This window comes from Hyla sarda, chromosome 3 (assembly GCF_029499605.1).
Source record: "Hyla sarda isolate aHylSar1 chromosome 3, aHylSar1.hap1, whole genome shotgun sequence".
NCBI classification, from domain to species: Eukaryota; Metazoa; Chordata; class Amphibia; order Anura; family Hylidae; genus Hyla; species Hyla sarda.
Genome location: NC_079191.1, coordinates 405,913,678 through 405,932,156, shown reverse-complemented (window position 1 = coordinate 405,932,156; position 18,479 = coordinate 405,913,678). Strand labels below are relative to the sequence as shown.

The following is an 18,479-nucleotide window of genomic DNA, read 5'->3' as shown; positions in this document are numbered from 1 at the left end:
AAGTCCATCCCGCTTTGCGGCGGGCTCTGGTGAAAACCAGCGGCACCTTAGACTCCGCTCCCTGGTACGGTCTGAGTCACCTGCCACACAGGTCCAGCGGATCCACATCCACTGTTGTTCCTGTCTTCTGAAACGTGAGTGTTACAGGAAGATCTGGCCATGGATTCCGCTGAGGTACCCCTGCCTGAAGTCACGGATCTTCCCTCTGTTGTGGTACGTCTCAGCAACTGGCCCGACAGGCGCAGCAACTTACCCAACTGTCTGCTATAATACAACAGCTTTTGGCCTTGCAACAGCAGTAGCACCCACAACCTGTTCCATTCCCTCCTCCAGCTCCTGCACTGTCTTCTGGCTCCCAGCTACGTCTACCATTACCCTCTAAATATGACGGTGATTCCAAGTCATGCAGAGGCTTCGTTACACAGTGCTCCATGCATTTGGAGCTCATGTCTGAACTGTTTCCGACAGAACGTGCTAAGGTGGCCTTTTTTATTAGCCTACTGTCCGGAAAAGCCCTGGCCTGGGCTACACCCCTTTGGGACCGCTGTGATCCGGTAGCTTCCAACTTGGCTGCTTTTCTGGCAAAATTTTGCTGTGTCTTTGAGGAACCCACATGTGCCTCTTCTGCTGAGACGGCTTTGCTGAACCTATGTCAAGGGAATTCTTCCATTGGTGACTACGCGGTTCAATTCCGCACTCTAGCCTCAGAACTAGCATGGAATGATGAGGCCTTGTGTGCCACATTCAAAAAAGGACTGTCTAGCAGGATTAAAGATGCCCTGGCTGCACGTGATCCTCCTTCTTCTCTGACTGAACTTATCCACCTGGCCACTCGTATTGATGTACGTTTTGCTGAGAGGCAGGAAGAACTGCGCTTAGAGAGGTAACCAGCCCAAACACGGAGATATCCTCACCTGGCACCTGTGTTTCAACATCCACCTCTACAGTTTCCTGAGCCTCTTGCCGAAGAGGCTATGCAAGTTCCCTATCATTCCCGTCTTACGCAACAGGAGAGATCACGACGACACAGTGAGAATTTGTGTTTGTATTGTGCTAGCCTGGATGACTTCCTCCAAGACTGTTCTGTTCGTCCACAGTATCTGGGAAAACGCTCGCATCTAGGGCACGTAGGAGAAGCGTCCCTAGGTGTGAATACCACCTCTCCTTGCTTAACTATTTCTGTACCAGTCTTCGCTTCTGCCAAGTCTTCCTTCAGCGTGACAGCATTTTTTGATTCTGGATCTGCAGGTGACTTTATTGATGCTTCTTTCGTCCACAAATATCATCTGTTACTTGGCTTGCCAAGCCTTTGTTCATCTCCTCTGTTAATGGACAAAATTTGGACTGTAAGGTGCTATTCCATAATGAGCCTCTCATCATGCAAGTGGGTGTCTTGCATAAAGATAAGATTGAATTCTATGTACTGCCTCACTGTACTTCTGAGCTTCTTCTTGGCCTTCCTTGGCTCCGACGTCACTCTCTGCAACTAGATTGGAGAATTGGAGAAATTATTCGCTGGGGACAGTTCTGTCAAAATCTTTGTCTCAGTCCAGTCCAGCCTAAAGTTGTTTCTCGTCCTCCTCCTTTGCTTCATCTGCCTCCACCTTACCAAGATTTCTCTGATGTTTTCTGCAATAAAACCGTCTGAGTCTCTGCCTCCACATTGTCCTTAGGACTGCCATATAGATCTTCTGCCTGGTACCACTCCTCCTCATGGAAGGATATACCATCTATCGGTTCCTGAGACCAAAGCCATGGCTGAGTATATCCAGGAGAATCTCCAAAAGGGATTTATCGGTAAGTCCTCTTCTCCTGCTGGAGCTGGTTTCTTCTTTGTAGGGAAGAAGGATGGCTCACTCCGTCCATGCATTGACTTAACAAAATCACCGGCAAGAACCTTTATCCACTAGCTCTTATCTCAGAACTTTTTGACCGTCTACATGGTGCCAAGTTGGACTTACATGGAACGTATAACCTCATTCCTATCCGTAATGGAGATGAATGGAAAACAGCCTTCAATACTTGTGACGGACATTTTGAGTATCTGCAATGCTCCAGCCGTTTTTCAAGAGTTTGTCAATGATATCTTCCGTGATCTTCTCTACACCTGTGTTGTGGTATACCTAGATGACATCCTGATCTTCTCTTCCAACTTAGAGGAGCATCGTGCTCCTGTTCGTCTGGTTCTTCAGTGACTACGGAAGAATCATCTCTATGCCAAACTGGAGAAATGTCTGTTCGAGAAGTCTAGTCTTCCGTTTCTTGGCTACATTGTCTCTCATCGGAGCCTGCAGATGGATCCAGATAAGTTGTCTGCAGTGTTGGATTGGCCTCGTCCTTTGGGCCTACATGATGTTCAATGCTTTCTGGGATTCGCTAACTATTATCGTCAATTTATCCCACATTTTTCGTCCTTGGTTGCTCCAATTGTGGCTCTCACTAAGAAGGCTTCGAATCCTTCAAAAGTCTTGGCCTCAAGTCTGCATTTGCCCCTGCTCCCGTGCTTACAAGACCTGATCCGCAGAGGCCCTTTGCTTTGGAGGTTGATGGCTCATCTATTGGAGTGGGTGCCATTCTTACTCAGGAAAATGCCAAGGGCAAGACTGTATCTTGTGGGTTCTTCTCCAAGACTTTCTTTCCTGCTGAGAGGGATTACTCCATTGGAGATCATGAACTCCTCGCTATCAAGCTAGCTTTGGAGGAATGGCTACATTTATTGGAAGGTTCTTCTCATCCGGTCAGCATCTACTCCGACCATAAGAATCTTCTATACCTTCAGTCTGCTCCGCGTTTGAACCCCTGCCAGGCAAGGTGGTCACTGTTCTTTTCTAGGTTCCACTTCTTCTTCCACTTCTGTCCAGCAGACAAGAACATCAGAGCAGATGCTCTCTCCAGGTCCTCTGACGATATTGGTTTGGACTCCATGCCTAGGCATATCCTTCCTCCTGACAGTTTTATTCCTGCCGCTACTGCCCAAATTCAGCAAGTTCCTCCGGGAAAATCCTTTGTGCCTGCCAGATTGAGATGCAAGGAATTGAAATGGCGTCATTCTTCCTTGACAGCAGGACATCCTGGAATACGCAAGACTCTACTTCTAATCTCCCGGCATTACTGGCGGCCCGTCTTGAACGTGATGTTTCTGATTTTGTTCGTTCCTGTGAAACTTGTACCCGTGACAAAACCCCTCGACAGAGACCTGCAGGACTCTTGCAGCCTTTACCCATTCCGGGGACTCCCTGGTCTCATATCGCCATGGATTTCATCACCGATATGCCACCATCTTATAATAACACTGTCATTTGGGTCGTTGTAGATCGGTTTCGGATCGTGGAGTGCAGTTTGTCTCTAAGTTCTGGCGAGCCCTTTGTAACCATCTGGACATCAAGCTGGACTTCTCCTCGGCCTACCACCCTCAGTCCAACGGTCAGGTGGAGAGGGTTAATTAAATTCTTGAGACTTATCTTCGGCATTTTGTTACAGCTCGCCAAGACGATTGGATCGACCTTCTCCCCTGGGCTGAATTCTCATATAATCATAAGAATTCCGAGTCCACGAGGTCGTCTCCCTTTTTTGTTGTCTACGGACTCATCTCAGTTCTCCTCTTCCTCTTCCAGTTTTCTCCTGTGTGCCTGCTGTTGATGAGCTGGTCCGTTGATGAGCCAGTCCTGAGGAGAGATCTTGGGAGCCTGAGGAGAATATCCTGGACCGTGACTTTCTCAGGAGTTTTCTGAATCGTAAAAGGAGGGGGAGACCAAAGGTGGGGGGTACTGTTACGTTATGCGCACTGGCCGTACACGCTGGCTGTGAGCGCATGGTCCCGTTACCTGCTGCTGCCAACAGGGCTGGGATTTGCATCACAAGATGTGCCCGCATGCAAATACCAGTCCGTCACTCACCAGGTGCTTCTCCTGCCCCTGCCTCTGCTTTTCTGCTCAGGCACACGTGTCCCCGTCCCCTAGGGCGCGCGCGTGTGCCGGAGCTTTAAGATTTAAAGGGCCCGGGCGCCCATTAGGGTAGTGCCCCTGTGGCTCATTGATAAATTCCTCCTCCTCCCACACTTCCTTCCAGATCTTTGTTGCCTTGTGCCTGAGAGAAAGCATACCTGAGAGTTGCCTTGCCATGTATCTGATCCTTTGCTCTGTGACCTTACCTTACCTGCCGCCTGCCTACTGACCTCCTGCTACATCCTGACTACGCTACTGTGCTGCCTGCCCTGACCTTCTGCTATCCTGACTATGAGTTGCCTTATTTCTCCTGTGCCTCGCATCTCTTCAGCTGCCTATGTGGTTGAGCCGTGCTGGGTGCCGCCTGCCGCATCAAGTCCATCCCGCTTAGCGGCGGGCTCTGGTGAAAACCAGCGGCACCTTAGACTCTGCTCCCCCACACAGGTCCAGCGGATCTACATCCACCGGTGTTCCTGTCTTCTGAAATGTGAGTGTATTAGGGGTAAGGAATATATCTTTTTATTCAGGATCACCCACACTATAACCACCTGCATATTCAATTAGGTTGATATGTCAGTAAGTTTAACTTTAATTTTCAAGTAAAACATATTGTGGATCCTGCCTAAAATACAACTTAGGACGTAGTACAATTTTGATGCATTTATATAGATATTGCTCCCTTACTAAAAACAGTTTGACAATACAGAAAATCTCCTCTAGTGGACACCTCCTAATAGCAAACAATTTTTTATTCCCCAGCAGAGTCCCATAAGACTTAATGTGTTTGCACCCCCCGAATAGGGGATACTCCCAATAACGGACGGGGACACGCTTAATATGGGACAAAACAGTCCCAATAGGGGACAGAACACTCCCAATAGGTGACAAAACACTCCCAATTGGAGGCAAAACACTCCTAATTGGAGACAAAAAGCTCCCAATAGGGGATAAAACACTCCCAATAGGGGACAACCAGGCTTAAGCCCCGTCCCTACTTTGTACAAAGGCCCCCCCATCAGGGGGTACAGCCAATATCCCAGTAAGGGGCCAGGCTCAGGTGCAGGTGCTTTCAGCGAGTTTGACGTTCTTCTGACTTTGTCTGCACTCACTGAGAGGCTGTGAGCAGCGGTGGCTGCGGGCACTGCTCTCAGTAAGTGCAGTGGAGAGAATGTCAGGAGAACCTCAAACCCGCTGAGAGCACCTGCATCTGGCACAGAGGGTGGTAAAGAGGGGGTGATCAATTTGCACAGAGGGTAGTAAAGGGGGAATGAAATGGCACAAGGGTGGATCAAGGGGAAATTATATGGCAAAGGGGGTAAGGGGGATGATTTGGCACAGGACACGGGGAACAAAGTGGCACAGGGTATAAAGGGGGAAGAAATGGCACAGGGGGTTCAAAGGCGAAGGAATGAAGGCATTGGAGGGATCAAGAGGGGGAACAAATGGCACGAGGGGGGGGTGATAAGGGGTGATTAAACAGCACTGGGAGATTCTACTGTAATATTGCTTTTTATCACGTCTCATAGGTTTCATAGGTAACTCTGCAGTGAGTACAGTACAGTATTTTGTCATTAAGAAAGATTTGTGAGCCTTTTTTCCCAATAGGGGACATTTCTCAATAGCGGACAGTATTTTATTCCCCGTGAGTGTCCGCTATTGGGAGATTCTACTGTAGTAGGATGATTTGGGCTATTTTCCAGATGATTTGCAGGCAAGTGTATGGTGCTATTGAACAGAATGACTTTGTTCTCTTTGTGTAGCTCGGATTTTACCAGTTGCACCAACAATCCATGTAAACAACTTTAAATTTTCATTTAGCTGGAAATTGAGAATCAAAATCTCCGATTTATCAACAAAAGTTACAGCGAAGAGATCATTTCCCTGCGTTCCAAATCACAAGGTAACCATATTTGTTGTTTTTCTATCACATAAAGGAACACATTGGCCCTCATGTTAAAAAGTGTTTCCCCCATAAGTGGGAATAACAGAGACATTAATAACAGTAAATATTAGAATGGTAGATATTGGCCCTCATTTACTAACATGATTCCGACTCTTTTTGTCGGGTTTTGCGCCTAAATTCTGTCGCACGGAACGTGCAACAGAATGTGCAACAGAAAAAACCCGACAGAATCTGAATCACTCAGAGTGAAAAAAAACAAAACAACAAAATGGGCGTTGTTTTCAGGAAAAGGGGCGTGTTTCCTACATTTCAGCCAAAATCACTCGTCTTTTCCTAAAACCACTCTGAAATTCATGTGAATTATCTGGGAGGAAAACCCAACACTTTAAAACATGTATAAAGTTTCAGAAAGCGAAGTAAATTCTCTGGCTGTTTGCTCCTTTGCCTGCCTCGTCTTTTTCAAGCAATTCTTACTTGTAATTTAAAAAATTTTTTGCACAATTTAATTTTTAAGCAAGGTTTTAGCTTTATTAACACATTTTTTCTTTTCAACACTTTTCTTTTCAACACTTTTTTTTCTCCTATCGTTACAGTAATGATGGTGATTCCATAAAAAAAAAATGTGTGTGTGTATATATATATATATATATATATATATGTACTCATTTAATTAATCTATCTATATGTGTCTCCCTCCTTCCTCATATCCGAGTTACAGTGTGTGGATACAGTACTTTATATATACATATTTCCATGAATACATTAACCCATTAAACATTTAAAGTTTGCCGGGTCTAAATGCCATTGGAGGCTGAGTATGACGTCAGCCTCCATGGTCTATTGGTGGTGTATAGGAATGAATGGGCTAGATCTATAACATTGTGATTTATTTTGCCCATTGAAGTCAACGGGCCCATTGTGGTCTATGAAGATCTTGTGGCAAACGAGGTAGAAAGCTAAACAGCAGGGTAGTCCCTCCCTGGTGTGGGTTCAATTCCCAGGTTGATATACAGTGTTGGGATAATACTTTAATTAGGATAGACATATATGGGTCAATTGATAGTTAAGAAAGTGTTTGAACTAGGTCAATTGGATACCATAAATTGGCAACTAAGGTTAATTGAAACAGGAGGTAATGTGTGGTATCCAATTGACCTAGTTCCCACAGTTCAAAAAATCATGTGTATCCTAATTAAAGTATAATCCCAACACTGTATATCAACCTGGGCATTGAACTTACACCTGGGTCTCCCATCAACATTACTACTAGGACACTGCTGTTTAGCTTTCTACCCCTTTTGCCGCAAGATCTCCATAGACCACAATGGGCCCATTTCAATGGGCCAAAAATCACCATGTTATAGATCTAGCCCATTCATTCTTATACACCACCAATAGACCCTGGAGGCTGACGTCATACTCAGCCTCCAATGGCATTCAGACCCGGCAAACTTCAAATGTTTAAGGGGTTAATGTATTCATGTAAATATGTATATATAAAGTACTGTATCCACAAACTGTAACTCGGACCTGAGGAAGGAGGGAGCCCCTCAGAAATGCGTAGTCCTACCATGTATTGCCACTTTTTTTAAATTTTCAATAAAAAGCAATTACGAATCTATACCCGACTCCTGTGTCACCACACCGGAGTAGCGCTCCAGTGCCGAAGTCGGATATTCACTGGAAGGTCAAGGAAACCCCTGCTGGGATTCCCACTTCCCGCATCTGTACTTCTGTAGAAGAAACCATGCGACAGAATTTACAGTGCGACAGAAAACCCTGCGACAGAAATTACTGTGCGACAGAACCATACGACAGAAATTACCGTGCAACAGAATTTTTCCCTGCGACTAAAAATATCGGGAAAAGTGCAACAGATTAGGAAATACCAAGTAAAAAAAGTTGAAAACACAAAAAAGAAACACAAACCGACACTCCACTCTTAGTAAATGAGGGCCATTGTGTATATCTTTATGTATCTATCTTTTATGATTTCGTTTGGTGGGGTAGGCAGAGAAATGTATAATATTTGCCTCCAAGTTTGTTTGTAATTGGAAAAAAAAAGGAAAATTCATAGATAAAACTATAGATTAAAAAATGAAGTGTTTCCGACTTCTTTTGGTCACCTAGAGTCATAGGCACTCTTTGTTCTGCTCTTGAAGCACCATGCTTCAAGAGCCTGATGGAGCATAGTCTACAAGGTCTGGCAGGAAAACACTGTAAATGCCTCAGTATTTAACTAGAAGCATATGGAGTACAAGCCCCATATGGGTGAGGTAGAGTAGAGAAAGGTACAGTAGAACACCATATTGGTGGGGTAAAATAGACAGAGTACTGTAGAACCCCATATGGGCAGGGTAGAATAGAGAGGGTACTGTAGAACCCCATATGGCCAGATTAAGGTAAAGAAAAGTACAGTAGATCCTCATATGGATGAGGTAGAGAGGAGTACGGTAGATACCCATTTAGGTGCCTTTTTACAGATCCATTCACTCCAGGGAAGATATATCAAGCTGTTTTATAGTAAGATTATCTTTTACTCTTTGTATCTTTATAAGATTACCGACAATATTTTATGGAGTCATAAATATACTGGTATTTACACTCTAAATAAGCTCTTGGTCATAAGGTTTCTGCCAATGAATTTATAAATTGACTTGCAACATCTATTTTTTTATTCAGAGTTTTCAACTGCCTGGACAGTCCATAAGGATAGGGAAAACCACAATCCAGGCCCTGGGCAGTTTAGTGATAACCAGCATTTCACTGGTGGTTGAGCAAAAGGGTAAAAGAAAAGAAAAAGAGAGTGAAAGAGGTCATTGGAGTGTTTCAGGCTTTCAGAAAGGATCACAAGGAAAATTGGCAGGAGATTTCTGCTTCTTCTTTCGGGATTGCCGAATTGTCCACATGCATTCCAGAGGCAAATGGGGTGTATGCTGGTTCCACTTCGGGAGGGGCGATGGACAAAACTGGAATGTAATGCAGAATTTTGGAAGGTCTTTAGGAGACTGAAAAACAGCAGGGTGTCCATTTTTTTTTATTTTTTTTTTAGCAATTAGGGAATAGGGTAATCCCCAGCAATAGGAAACATTACAGAGATATTATTAAGGAAAACCTGATTCAGAGCACTCTGGACACCACAATAGGCAGAAAGTTTAACAAAAGACTATGACCCTAAGCACACAGCCAAGACAACACAGGAATCGTTAAGGGACATCTCTGTGAATATGCTTGAGAGGTCCACTCAAATGGCTTCCACCGACGGTCCTCATTAAACCTGACAGAGCTTTAGAGGATTTGCAGAAAAGAATGACAGAAAATCCCCAAATTCAGATCTGTAAACCTTGTAGCCTCATCCCCAAGAAGACTGGAGGCTAGATTTGCTATAAAATTGGCTTCAACGAAGTAGTTCTTGACGGGTCTGAATACTGATTTCAATGCAATATTTTAGTTTTTCCTTTTCAATAAATTTTCACAGATTTCTAACATTCTCTTTTTACTTTGTCATTGTCACGATTCGGCTTCCAGGTAGTGGATCCTCCGTGTCAGCGAGGGATTGGCGTGGACCGTGCTAGTGGACCGGTTCTAAGAGGCTACTGGTTTTCACCAGAGCCCGCCGCAAAGCGGGATGGTCTTGCTGCGGCAGTAGCAACCAGGTCGTATCCACTAGCAACGGCTCTACCTCGCTGACTGCTGAGAAGGCGTGGGACAGAAGGACTAGGCAGAGGCAAGGTCAGACGTAGCAGAAGGTCGGGGGCAGGCGGCAAGGTTCGTAGTCAGGATGGGTAGCAGAAGTTCAGGTACACAGGCTTTGGACACACTAAACGCTTTCACTGGCACAAGGCAACAAGATCCGGCGAGGGAGTGCATGGGAGGAGGTCAGATATAGTCAGGGAGCAGGTGGAAGCCAATTAAGCTAATTGGGCCAGGCACCAATCATTGATGCACTGGCCCTTTAAGTCTCAGAGAGCTGGCGCGCGCGCGCCCTAGAGAGCGGAGCCGCGCGCGCCAGCACATGACAGCAGGGGACCGGGACGGGTAAGTGACCTGGGATGCGATTCGCGAGCGGGCGCGTCCCGCTGTGCGAATCGCATCCCCAACGGCCATGACAGTGCAGCGCTCCCGGTCAGCGGGACCGACCGGGGCGCTGCAGGGAGAAAGACGCCGTGAGCGCTCCGGGGAGGAGCGGGGACCCGGAGCGCTAGGCGTAACAGTCATTTTATGGCACTATAGAGTCCAGAATTATAGGGGGAAAAATGACAGGGGAAAATATTCTTTATCATATATTTTTGTTTTTCCTTATCGTCCATTAGCAGTTTGTTTGTGAGTTTTGGCTAAAACGGGAAAGGAATTTGGCCATTCTGATCTATACTTTTCGGTATATGATACATTTTCTCATGGTGTACACTGTTCTTTCATTATATTTCTCAGATACAAAAAATAAGAAGTCACCAGTCTGCTCCACACCAAAGCAAGCAGAGGGTCAGCGTCTGAGCAGCCTGACCTTTGGGTGTTTTCACAACAGAGCAAAAAGTCCTCAGCTGGACACAAGAAAAGACGAAAATGAATTGAATGATCATAGTGAGGGTAAGACTTCTGCATTTCTGTTTATGTTTGTTTGTGTAGGATATTCCAGCCTCTAATCTATCCACACAAAGAGCATAGGAAGCTGTGCTACACTTTAAGGAACTCTTATTAACCTCAATGGATCAATTATTGGCCAAAATAAGTGGTTGTAGGAAGGCTTGTTCCTGATAATCGCCCAATGTAAAAGGGCCAGCAAACAGCCAATGGAAGTAAAATGTTTGTTTGTCAGCTGTTCTTATGTACTATGCAGGCCTAAAATTCATCAGCACCAACTGTATCATATTATTAACCAAACATTGCCCTGTGTGATGTGCACTCAACAATTATGAAATTAAAGACCCACATGAACAATCCAGCCTGGCCTGCAAGATAAATAAGCTATATGAATGCTCATGAGACGTGTAATGATCAACAGGAACGGCACTTGTCAATCATTAAGCCATTGGCCCTCTAAAAGGTCCCTTATAAAAGTGAGAAAAACAACTTGTCCGACTGTTTTCAGCTTCTTGACTACTTCACAAGCAGGCTAGAGGGGCAATTGTTCTCAAGATGGGCATCTTAATCTTTCCAGTACTTATCAGCTGCTGTATGCTCCACAGGAAGTCTTTTTCTATTTAAATGTATTTTCTGTCCTACCACAGTGCTCTCTGCTGACATCTCTGTCTATCTCAGGAAGTGTAAAGAGCAGGAACAAATCCCCATAGCAAACCTATCCTGCTCTGGACAGTTCCTGAGACAGACAGTGGTGTCAGCAGAGAGCACTGTGGTCAGACAGAAAAGAAATTTTAAAAGAAAAGAACTTCCTGTGGAGCATACAAATTTATAAATCTGTTTAACGCACTGGCACCAGTGTTTAAAAAAATAGTTTTTCACCGGAGTACCCCTTTAAGTACCAGTTATCTTGTAATGGTTCCTTTGAACACTGCTAATTGTTATTTTCATATTTAACGTGTAGATTATCTTACGTTTGTAATCTACCAATAGATAACAAAGCACGCACAAGTCCCCAATGGCAAGAAACTATGGCAGCACAGTCATCAATTGTACAAAATATTGGTTCCATGGAAAGAACAGCCAAGGGTAGAGTGGGCTCAAATATTCCAAGTATTACCGTGAGTGACTGGAGCTCTGATGAAGACATAAAAAAATCTCATGATAGCAGATGTGCATCCAGATTGTCCAGCCAAATGTCGGAAGAAGGAAACCACAGCAAGCAGCGAGGAAGTGACACATATCTTACAGCTTCAGAAGAAAGCAACTCTACGTGTGAAGATGATAGTTTGGGGTCTCAAACCAGTGACCCGGTTCAGGTTTTTTCTTTACACAAAGGGCTACAAAAAAGTAATAATTTTGGAGGCAAAAAATATTTCACATTCTCAAGTCAACGGGCAAAACAAAATAGTTCTGCCGATGACCTAAGCCCTAAATCCCAACATCATGAATCAAACAACGTGTTCTCCGACAATGATGCCACCACCCCAAACCAAGCATTTACTTCACACATCACATCTAAGGTATCTAACTCATCTGGACCTCATTGTTCTAGTCCTAAAGAATTGGCAACCAACCTACCCTCACCAAAGCAACGAACTCCTAATATTTTAAATGTAAACACATCTATGGCAAAGAAGCACCTGAGCCAACCTCAAATGAGTTCAGACAGGATGTTTGGGAAGGACAGAAATGCAATAAGCATGGTTAAGCCATACAGACCGCAGGAGACCGACATTGATTTGGTTGAGGAGCAAGCTGCTAACATTTTGCAGAAGATGGATACAGGATGTGGTGAAGGCTTATTTTCATATGATGTACCACAGAATCATATGGCAAATCAGAACACTTTATCTTCTCCAGAAAGGATCACTTGTTCGAAACCTCCAACTCCTCCTTTACATCGATTTCCTTCTTGGGTAATTATTGCAATCTATTCTAAGTTGATTAAAACTATTAAAGGGGTTGTCCAGTTTGGGACAGGAAAGGGGGTTCCTTTGCCAGAGTGTAGAGCAATAAAGAGCATCTCCCGCCCTGGTGGGCCTAACCTGCATTACACAAACAACCCATTGATTTCAAGGGGTACTCCGCTGCTCAGTGTTTGGAACCCACTGCGCTGAATGCTAGAGCCGGCTCCGGGAGCTTGTGATGTCATAGCCCTGCCCCCTCACAATGTCATGCCCCGCCCCCTCAATGCAAGTCTATGGGAGGGGGCGTGACAGCCATCACGCCCCCTCCCATAGACTTGCATTGAGGGGGTGGGGCATGATGCCATGAGGGGGCGGGGATATGACATTACAAGCTCCCGGCGCCGGCTCCAGCATTCGGAGTAGTTTGTTCCAAACGCTGAGCAGCGGAGTACCCTTTTAAATGGACACTGTGCAATGCCTTATTTCCACTATGTGGTTCTGTGGGGAAATTGAATACTTACTGCCAGGTTTGTCCACAGATTACAGCTGATCACTGAGAGTCCCAGCAAAGATAGATACCCAGCAAAGTCCCTGCAAGATTATTGAAATACATGTGCACTGAAATAATTGTTGCAATAAAATATTTCAGAAGAATATAAAATATAAATGAAGACTATTAGTTTCATGTTTTATACCGATAATCAATTGTACCGACAGGAAAATCGGATATATGCCATTGCTAAATCTGGTATGAGAATGTCAGAAGTTTCCGTGGACCCTAATATCAAGGGTAAGTCCTGCAATTTCTTAGATATCTCAGTGTGTGACTGGATTGTGTGTCTGCTCTTCTCTTATAAAATGTGCTGAAACTATAGATACACAAGCTTCATAGGCCCAGATTTATCAAACTGTGAGAGTGAGATTGTGAGAGAGAAACTGTGAGAGTGGAGAGATTTTCCCACAGCGACCAATCACAGCTCAGCTAACGAGCTCTGGTAAAGTGAAAGCTGAACTGTGATTGGTCGCTGTGGGAAAATCCCTCTATTTTTTTCTCTCACACAGTTTGATAAATCTGGGCCTATGTGTTCACAGTTTTACAGACTTCTATATCATGTTATCCTTATTCCAAGCCATTGGCATGAAAATAAAGTTTCTCTCTGTCTTTACCCTTATTGGGATTGTCTCTGTCTCTAGATCTTTTTGGGAAGATCTAGTTGGGGAGATTTGCATTAAAGGAGTAGTCTAGTGAAAAGTATCTTCAGTCCAGGCTGAAAAAAACAAGAAAACTTTAACTCACCTTCCTGCGTTTCCTGTAGCGCCACAACAGCTGTTCAGCCCTCCGGTCCTGTCTTCCTTCTTCCGTGTGCACGGATCCTCACACTGCCCTCAGCCTATCACCGGTTAAGGCAGGGCATCGCTGCGGCCGGTGATAGGCTGAGCGCAGTGTGATGATCCGTGAAGAAGGAAGACAGGACCGGAGGACCAAACAGCTGTAGTGGCGCTACGGGGAACGCAGGAAGGTGATTTAAGTTTGTTACTTTTTTTTTTGCAGCCCTGGGACAATGGACTGAAGACACTTTTCACTAGACTACTCCTTTAATTTAGAAGACCATTAAAGGAGAAGCCTCATCCATAAATTACTGAAAAACGTATCCTTATGCGCATGATAGTGTATACGTTTTAGATTGCAGAAGGGCCTGACCGCTGGGACCCCCTATGATCTCCTGTACAGGGCCCTGGCTCTCCCCCGGAGCGGCGCGTTACAACCCTCGCAAAAAAGCAGAGGCCGACACGCCCCCTCCATATATCTCTATGGAAGAGACAAATATAGCCAAACGGCTCTCCCATAGAGGTATATGGAGGGGGCGTGGTGGCGCCTGCTTTGAGCCCGGGCCTGTATAAGAGATAGTGGGGGTCCCACAGCGGTTGGACCCCGTGCGATCTAAAACTTATCCCCTATCCTGCAGATAGGGGATATGTTTTTCAGTAATTTTTAGGAGGAGACATCTCCTTTAACATGTAACTGTTATTTAAAAAAAATGACATGTCATAGAGACTTGTCAAAAGTTTTGATCAGTCAGTGTCTGGGTGCTGAGACCCCCCACCAACCACTAGAAGAGGATGGGAGTGCTCAGCTAAGTATCTCCCCTTAGACTTTTTAATGCAGTGGTCCAAAACCCAGTCCTCAAGGCCCACCGACACCGAAAAAATCTAACTCTGGACTGTTGTTGGGGCTGGAGGACTGGGTTGGAGACCTTTGGTCTATAGAATTCATCTACTACAGCAAGGAGAGAGATGGGGCGAGAAGTGCTTAGCATAGCGCTTCCCCCCACTCTTTCTAGTAATCTTACCCGCCCCCCACTGATGAAAACCTTTGACATGCCTCTATGATTTGTAAAAAATTTTAATGGCAGTGACACTTTCAGATTTATTTGCCCTGACACTTATTATCCCTTTTCCTTTAAACTTAACTGATGTATCTAAGCATTTGGCCAGCAAGTCTTCTGCCCGATTTCATCAAACCCTTGTCATTCTGCCAGGTTCATAGATTGGTAGCTTGGGGGGGTAGGGTAGGGTGTAGCTGTGCAGTGATGAAAGGGTGTTGGATTAACCCTTAACTGTCGTGACGCCAGGGTGCGGGTTCCTCTCTGTATATATATCATACCGCCACCCGTCCCAGGAACAATAGAGAGGAATAAAGGATCCACAACCGGAGTTTTAGTAAACTGAAGATAACTTTACTGCAGATTTTATGCAGGTTTAACGTAGTTAAAGTTAACAGTCTTTACAGAGGACCGGACTTTAGGTTCCTCACAGGTTTGGTTGGGACCTTGTAGGGAATAAGCTTGAAGTAATTGCTTTACGCTGTTCCACTGGATTTAGGGGAATTGTTTAGGTCCAGCAGTCATGTAGGATTAGGACTGAGTTAGATTGAACACACGGCTTTGTATTCAGCTGAAGTTAGCAGGCTTCAGGCCTAAGTTCTCTTGCAGAATTGTACAGAGTGGTGCTTTCTCTAGAGATGATCAGGAAACAAGAGAGGGATCATTGGGTAACAGCGCCCTTATATCTAAAGGGGCGGGCTTCAAGCTTATTGGTCCCCCAGACCTGTCAGTCCTAATACAAAGCATTGTGGTACAAAATGTGACATGAGCACCTGACCTGGAAGGTCCTTAACCTTAGCAAAGCAATATAATTATTAATAATGTGACCTAAGGTCCTGGAAGCAATATTTACATTATACATTATATATATTACAAACACATAAAATTAAAGAAGGAAGAGGTGACTAGGGGTTATCCCACTAAGAGCATCCTATCAGTTCGGAGGAACTCTGACTTTGGGGACTTATAAGACAAGGTACAGTACGTGTACAGTACCGGGACACCACAGCAGTGAATCTATTTCCAGTAGTTTAATGGATATTAGTTGTCCTCTTTACACTGCCCCATCCAAGTAATTGCATTAATAATGATCTTAGGCTTGTGCGTGGCTACAGAATCATAAAAGAAATCTGATTGGTCGCTATGGGCAACTGCACCACTCTTCTCTACATGGGTTTTGATAAATCTCCCCTTATGGGGGATATTTATCAAAACCCATGTAGAGGAGGAGTGGTGCAGTTGCCAATAGCAACCAATCAGATTTCTTCTTTCATTTTTAAAAAAGGCCTGTGAAAAATGAAAGAAGCAATCTGATTGGTTGCTATGGGCAACTGCACCACTCTTCCTCTACACAGGTTTTGATAAATCTCCCCCCATAGAACTCTAACCATGAAGTTTCCATGCTGGGCTTGCTACTAGAGGCAATAAAACACTGCACTTGTGTTTTTGTTAAGAAAGACTACTAGTAATGAGCAGTATTTTATATGTATATCACTATTATTTTATATGTATATCACTATTATTTTATATGTATATCACTATTATTGGTTAATGAAAACATGTATGAGCAGAACATTTCAATGTGCCATGATCCAATGGAAGTGGGGTTTCTTGGAGACTCTATGGACCCTCCATTATAATCTCTATTGTGGGGATGAGGTCTTTCTTCTTTAGGCCATGTTCACACAGCAGAATTCCAATGCGGAATCCAGTACGGAGATTCAGCTGCAGCAGAGTCCCGTTGAATTCGACAAGATTCTGCAGGACTGTGCACATGGTGGAGTTTCCGTGTCAGATGTTTCCAGCAAGGAAATTCCATTTTCCATGTCCACACAAAGAATGATCACGTTCCTTCTTTGTTCGGAGTCCACACGGAATGAATAGCCATCTATGAGACAGCGCATTCCTGTGCGGTCCTAGTGCCGGCAGTGTCCTTAATGTCCGCATAGAGATTCTCAGTTCGGACATTCCTGCGTGGGAACATAGCCTAAGTTCTCTGCATTTGTCCTTACTCTTTTGGACTGCTGCAACTTTATTTTAATTTTTTTTTTATCCTACGGGGACTGTTTGTGGACCTTACCCTTATTTTTGCTTGTACCCATTCTTTTTGGTCTCATTGGAGGAGCTTCACCCCTGAAAGAGTGCTGCTAAATTATATATATATATATATATATATATATATATATATATATAAAGAACCAGATACAGGAGCAGCACTCCAACAAAATAAGTGATTTAATATCTCATGTCAGCATTACAACGTTTCAGCTCCTCCTGGAGGAGCTGAAACGTTGTAATGCTGACATGAGATATTAAATCACTTATTTTGTTGGAGTGCTGCGTCTGTATCTGGTTCTTATCTTGGATGGACTCTGATCAAGTCCTTTGGGACGCTGGCACCAATTTTTTGGTTGGACTGGATAAGTAGTGCTGCTTTATTTTGGGATTATATATATATATATATATATATATATATATCAATGTTTCCTCTCATTGCTTAAAGGGGTAGTCCGGTGAAAAAAATGTTGGCTCCAGAAAGTTAAACAGATTTGTAAATTACTTCTATTAAAAAAATCTTAATCCTACCAGTACTTATCAGCTGCTGAAGTTGAGTTATTCTTTTCCGTCTGACAACAGTGCTCTCTGCTGACACCTCTGTCTGTCTCAGGAACTGTCCAGAGTAGGAGCCAATCCCCATAGCAAACCTCTCCTGCTCTGGACAATTCCCAAGACAGACAGAGGTGTCAGCAGAGAGCACTGTTGTCGGACAAAAAAAAGAACAACTCAACTTCCGCAGCTGATAAGTAGGATTAAGATTTTTTTAAAGAAGTAATTTACAAATCTGTTTGACTTTCTGGAGCCAATTGATATGAAAAATAAATAAATAAATAAATGTTTTTCACCGGAATACCCCTTTAATGTATTATAAAATGGTATTAAAAATTGACAAAAGAGTGTAAAGAAATTGTAAAATATTTCATTAATTAAAAGTAACATAGAAGTGTAGTTATGTATAATTGTACTTGTTGTCTTTAGGTATCTCAACGGCATCATGTTCCACATCTGGTGTCTACACATCTCTCATATACAAGAACCTCAGCACTCCGGTCTACACCACATTGAAAGGGGTATGAAACAGGAGGAGCCATGCTTTTTCTCTAACAAAAATCATACATTTTTGACTGTCCTTTAGATAAATTAAAAGGGTTCTCTGGGGTAAAACATTGATGACCTATCCTTAGTGTAGGCTATAAGTGTGTCATAGGACAGTTTGAGCCGTGGGACCCCCACTTAATAGCTAAACAAAGTTGTTGTTCTTATTGGAGCTCTTTGAAAGTTTATCCAGACACAGCGCCTTGTCTGTGCATGTGGCTGGGATTGGTAATGCAACTCAGCTCCATGCTATTAAAGGGGTACTCCACTGGCCAGCGTTTTGAAAGAAATGTTGCAAAAGCTGTTTTCGCGCTGCAGGGGTTGGCTACGCCCCTCGTGATGTCACGGCCATGCCCCCTCAATGTAAGTCAATGGGAGGGGGCGTCACGCCCCCTGCCATAGACTTGCATTGAGGGGCGTGACTGTGATGTTACGAGGTGCGTGAAAACAGTGCGTGAAAACAGTAATGTAACATTTTGTTCCAAATGCTGGCCAATGGAGTACCCCTTTAAGTTCTCTCCCCTTGTTCTGCCAATTGTGGGGGTTTCAGGTGCTAACCCCACCCCCCCCCCCCCCCCCCCCCATGATCACACATGGTAATGTTAAA

General features: G+C 44.2%; 1 protein-coding gene across 3 annotated transcripts in view; it reads left to right on the top strand.

Annotated features, from left to right (window-relative positions):
• The window catches only part of PLEKHH2 (pleckstrin homology, MyTH4 and FERM domain containing H2), a 233,094-nt gene that overhangs the window by 145,770 nt on the left and 68,845 nt on the right, over positions 1-18,479 (top strand). For all 3 annotated transcript variants that reach the window (XM_056568139.1, XM_056568140.1, XM_056568141.1), the window contains exons 6-10: positions 5,763-5,844; positions 10,279-10,434; positions 11,419-12,344; positions 13,053-13,125; positions 17,756-17,847. In XM_056568139.1, coding sequence (XP_056424114.1) covers positions 5,763-5,844; positions 10,279-10,434; positions 11,419-12,344; positions 13,053-13,125; positions 17,756-17,847 — 1,329 coding nt within the window. The remainder of the gene's footprint in view (positions 1-5,762; positions 5,845-10,278; positions 10,435-11,418; positions 12,345-13,052; positions 13,126-17,755; positions 17,848-18,479) is intronic.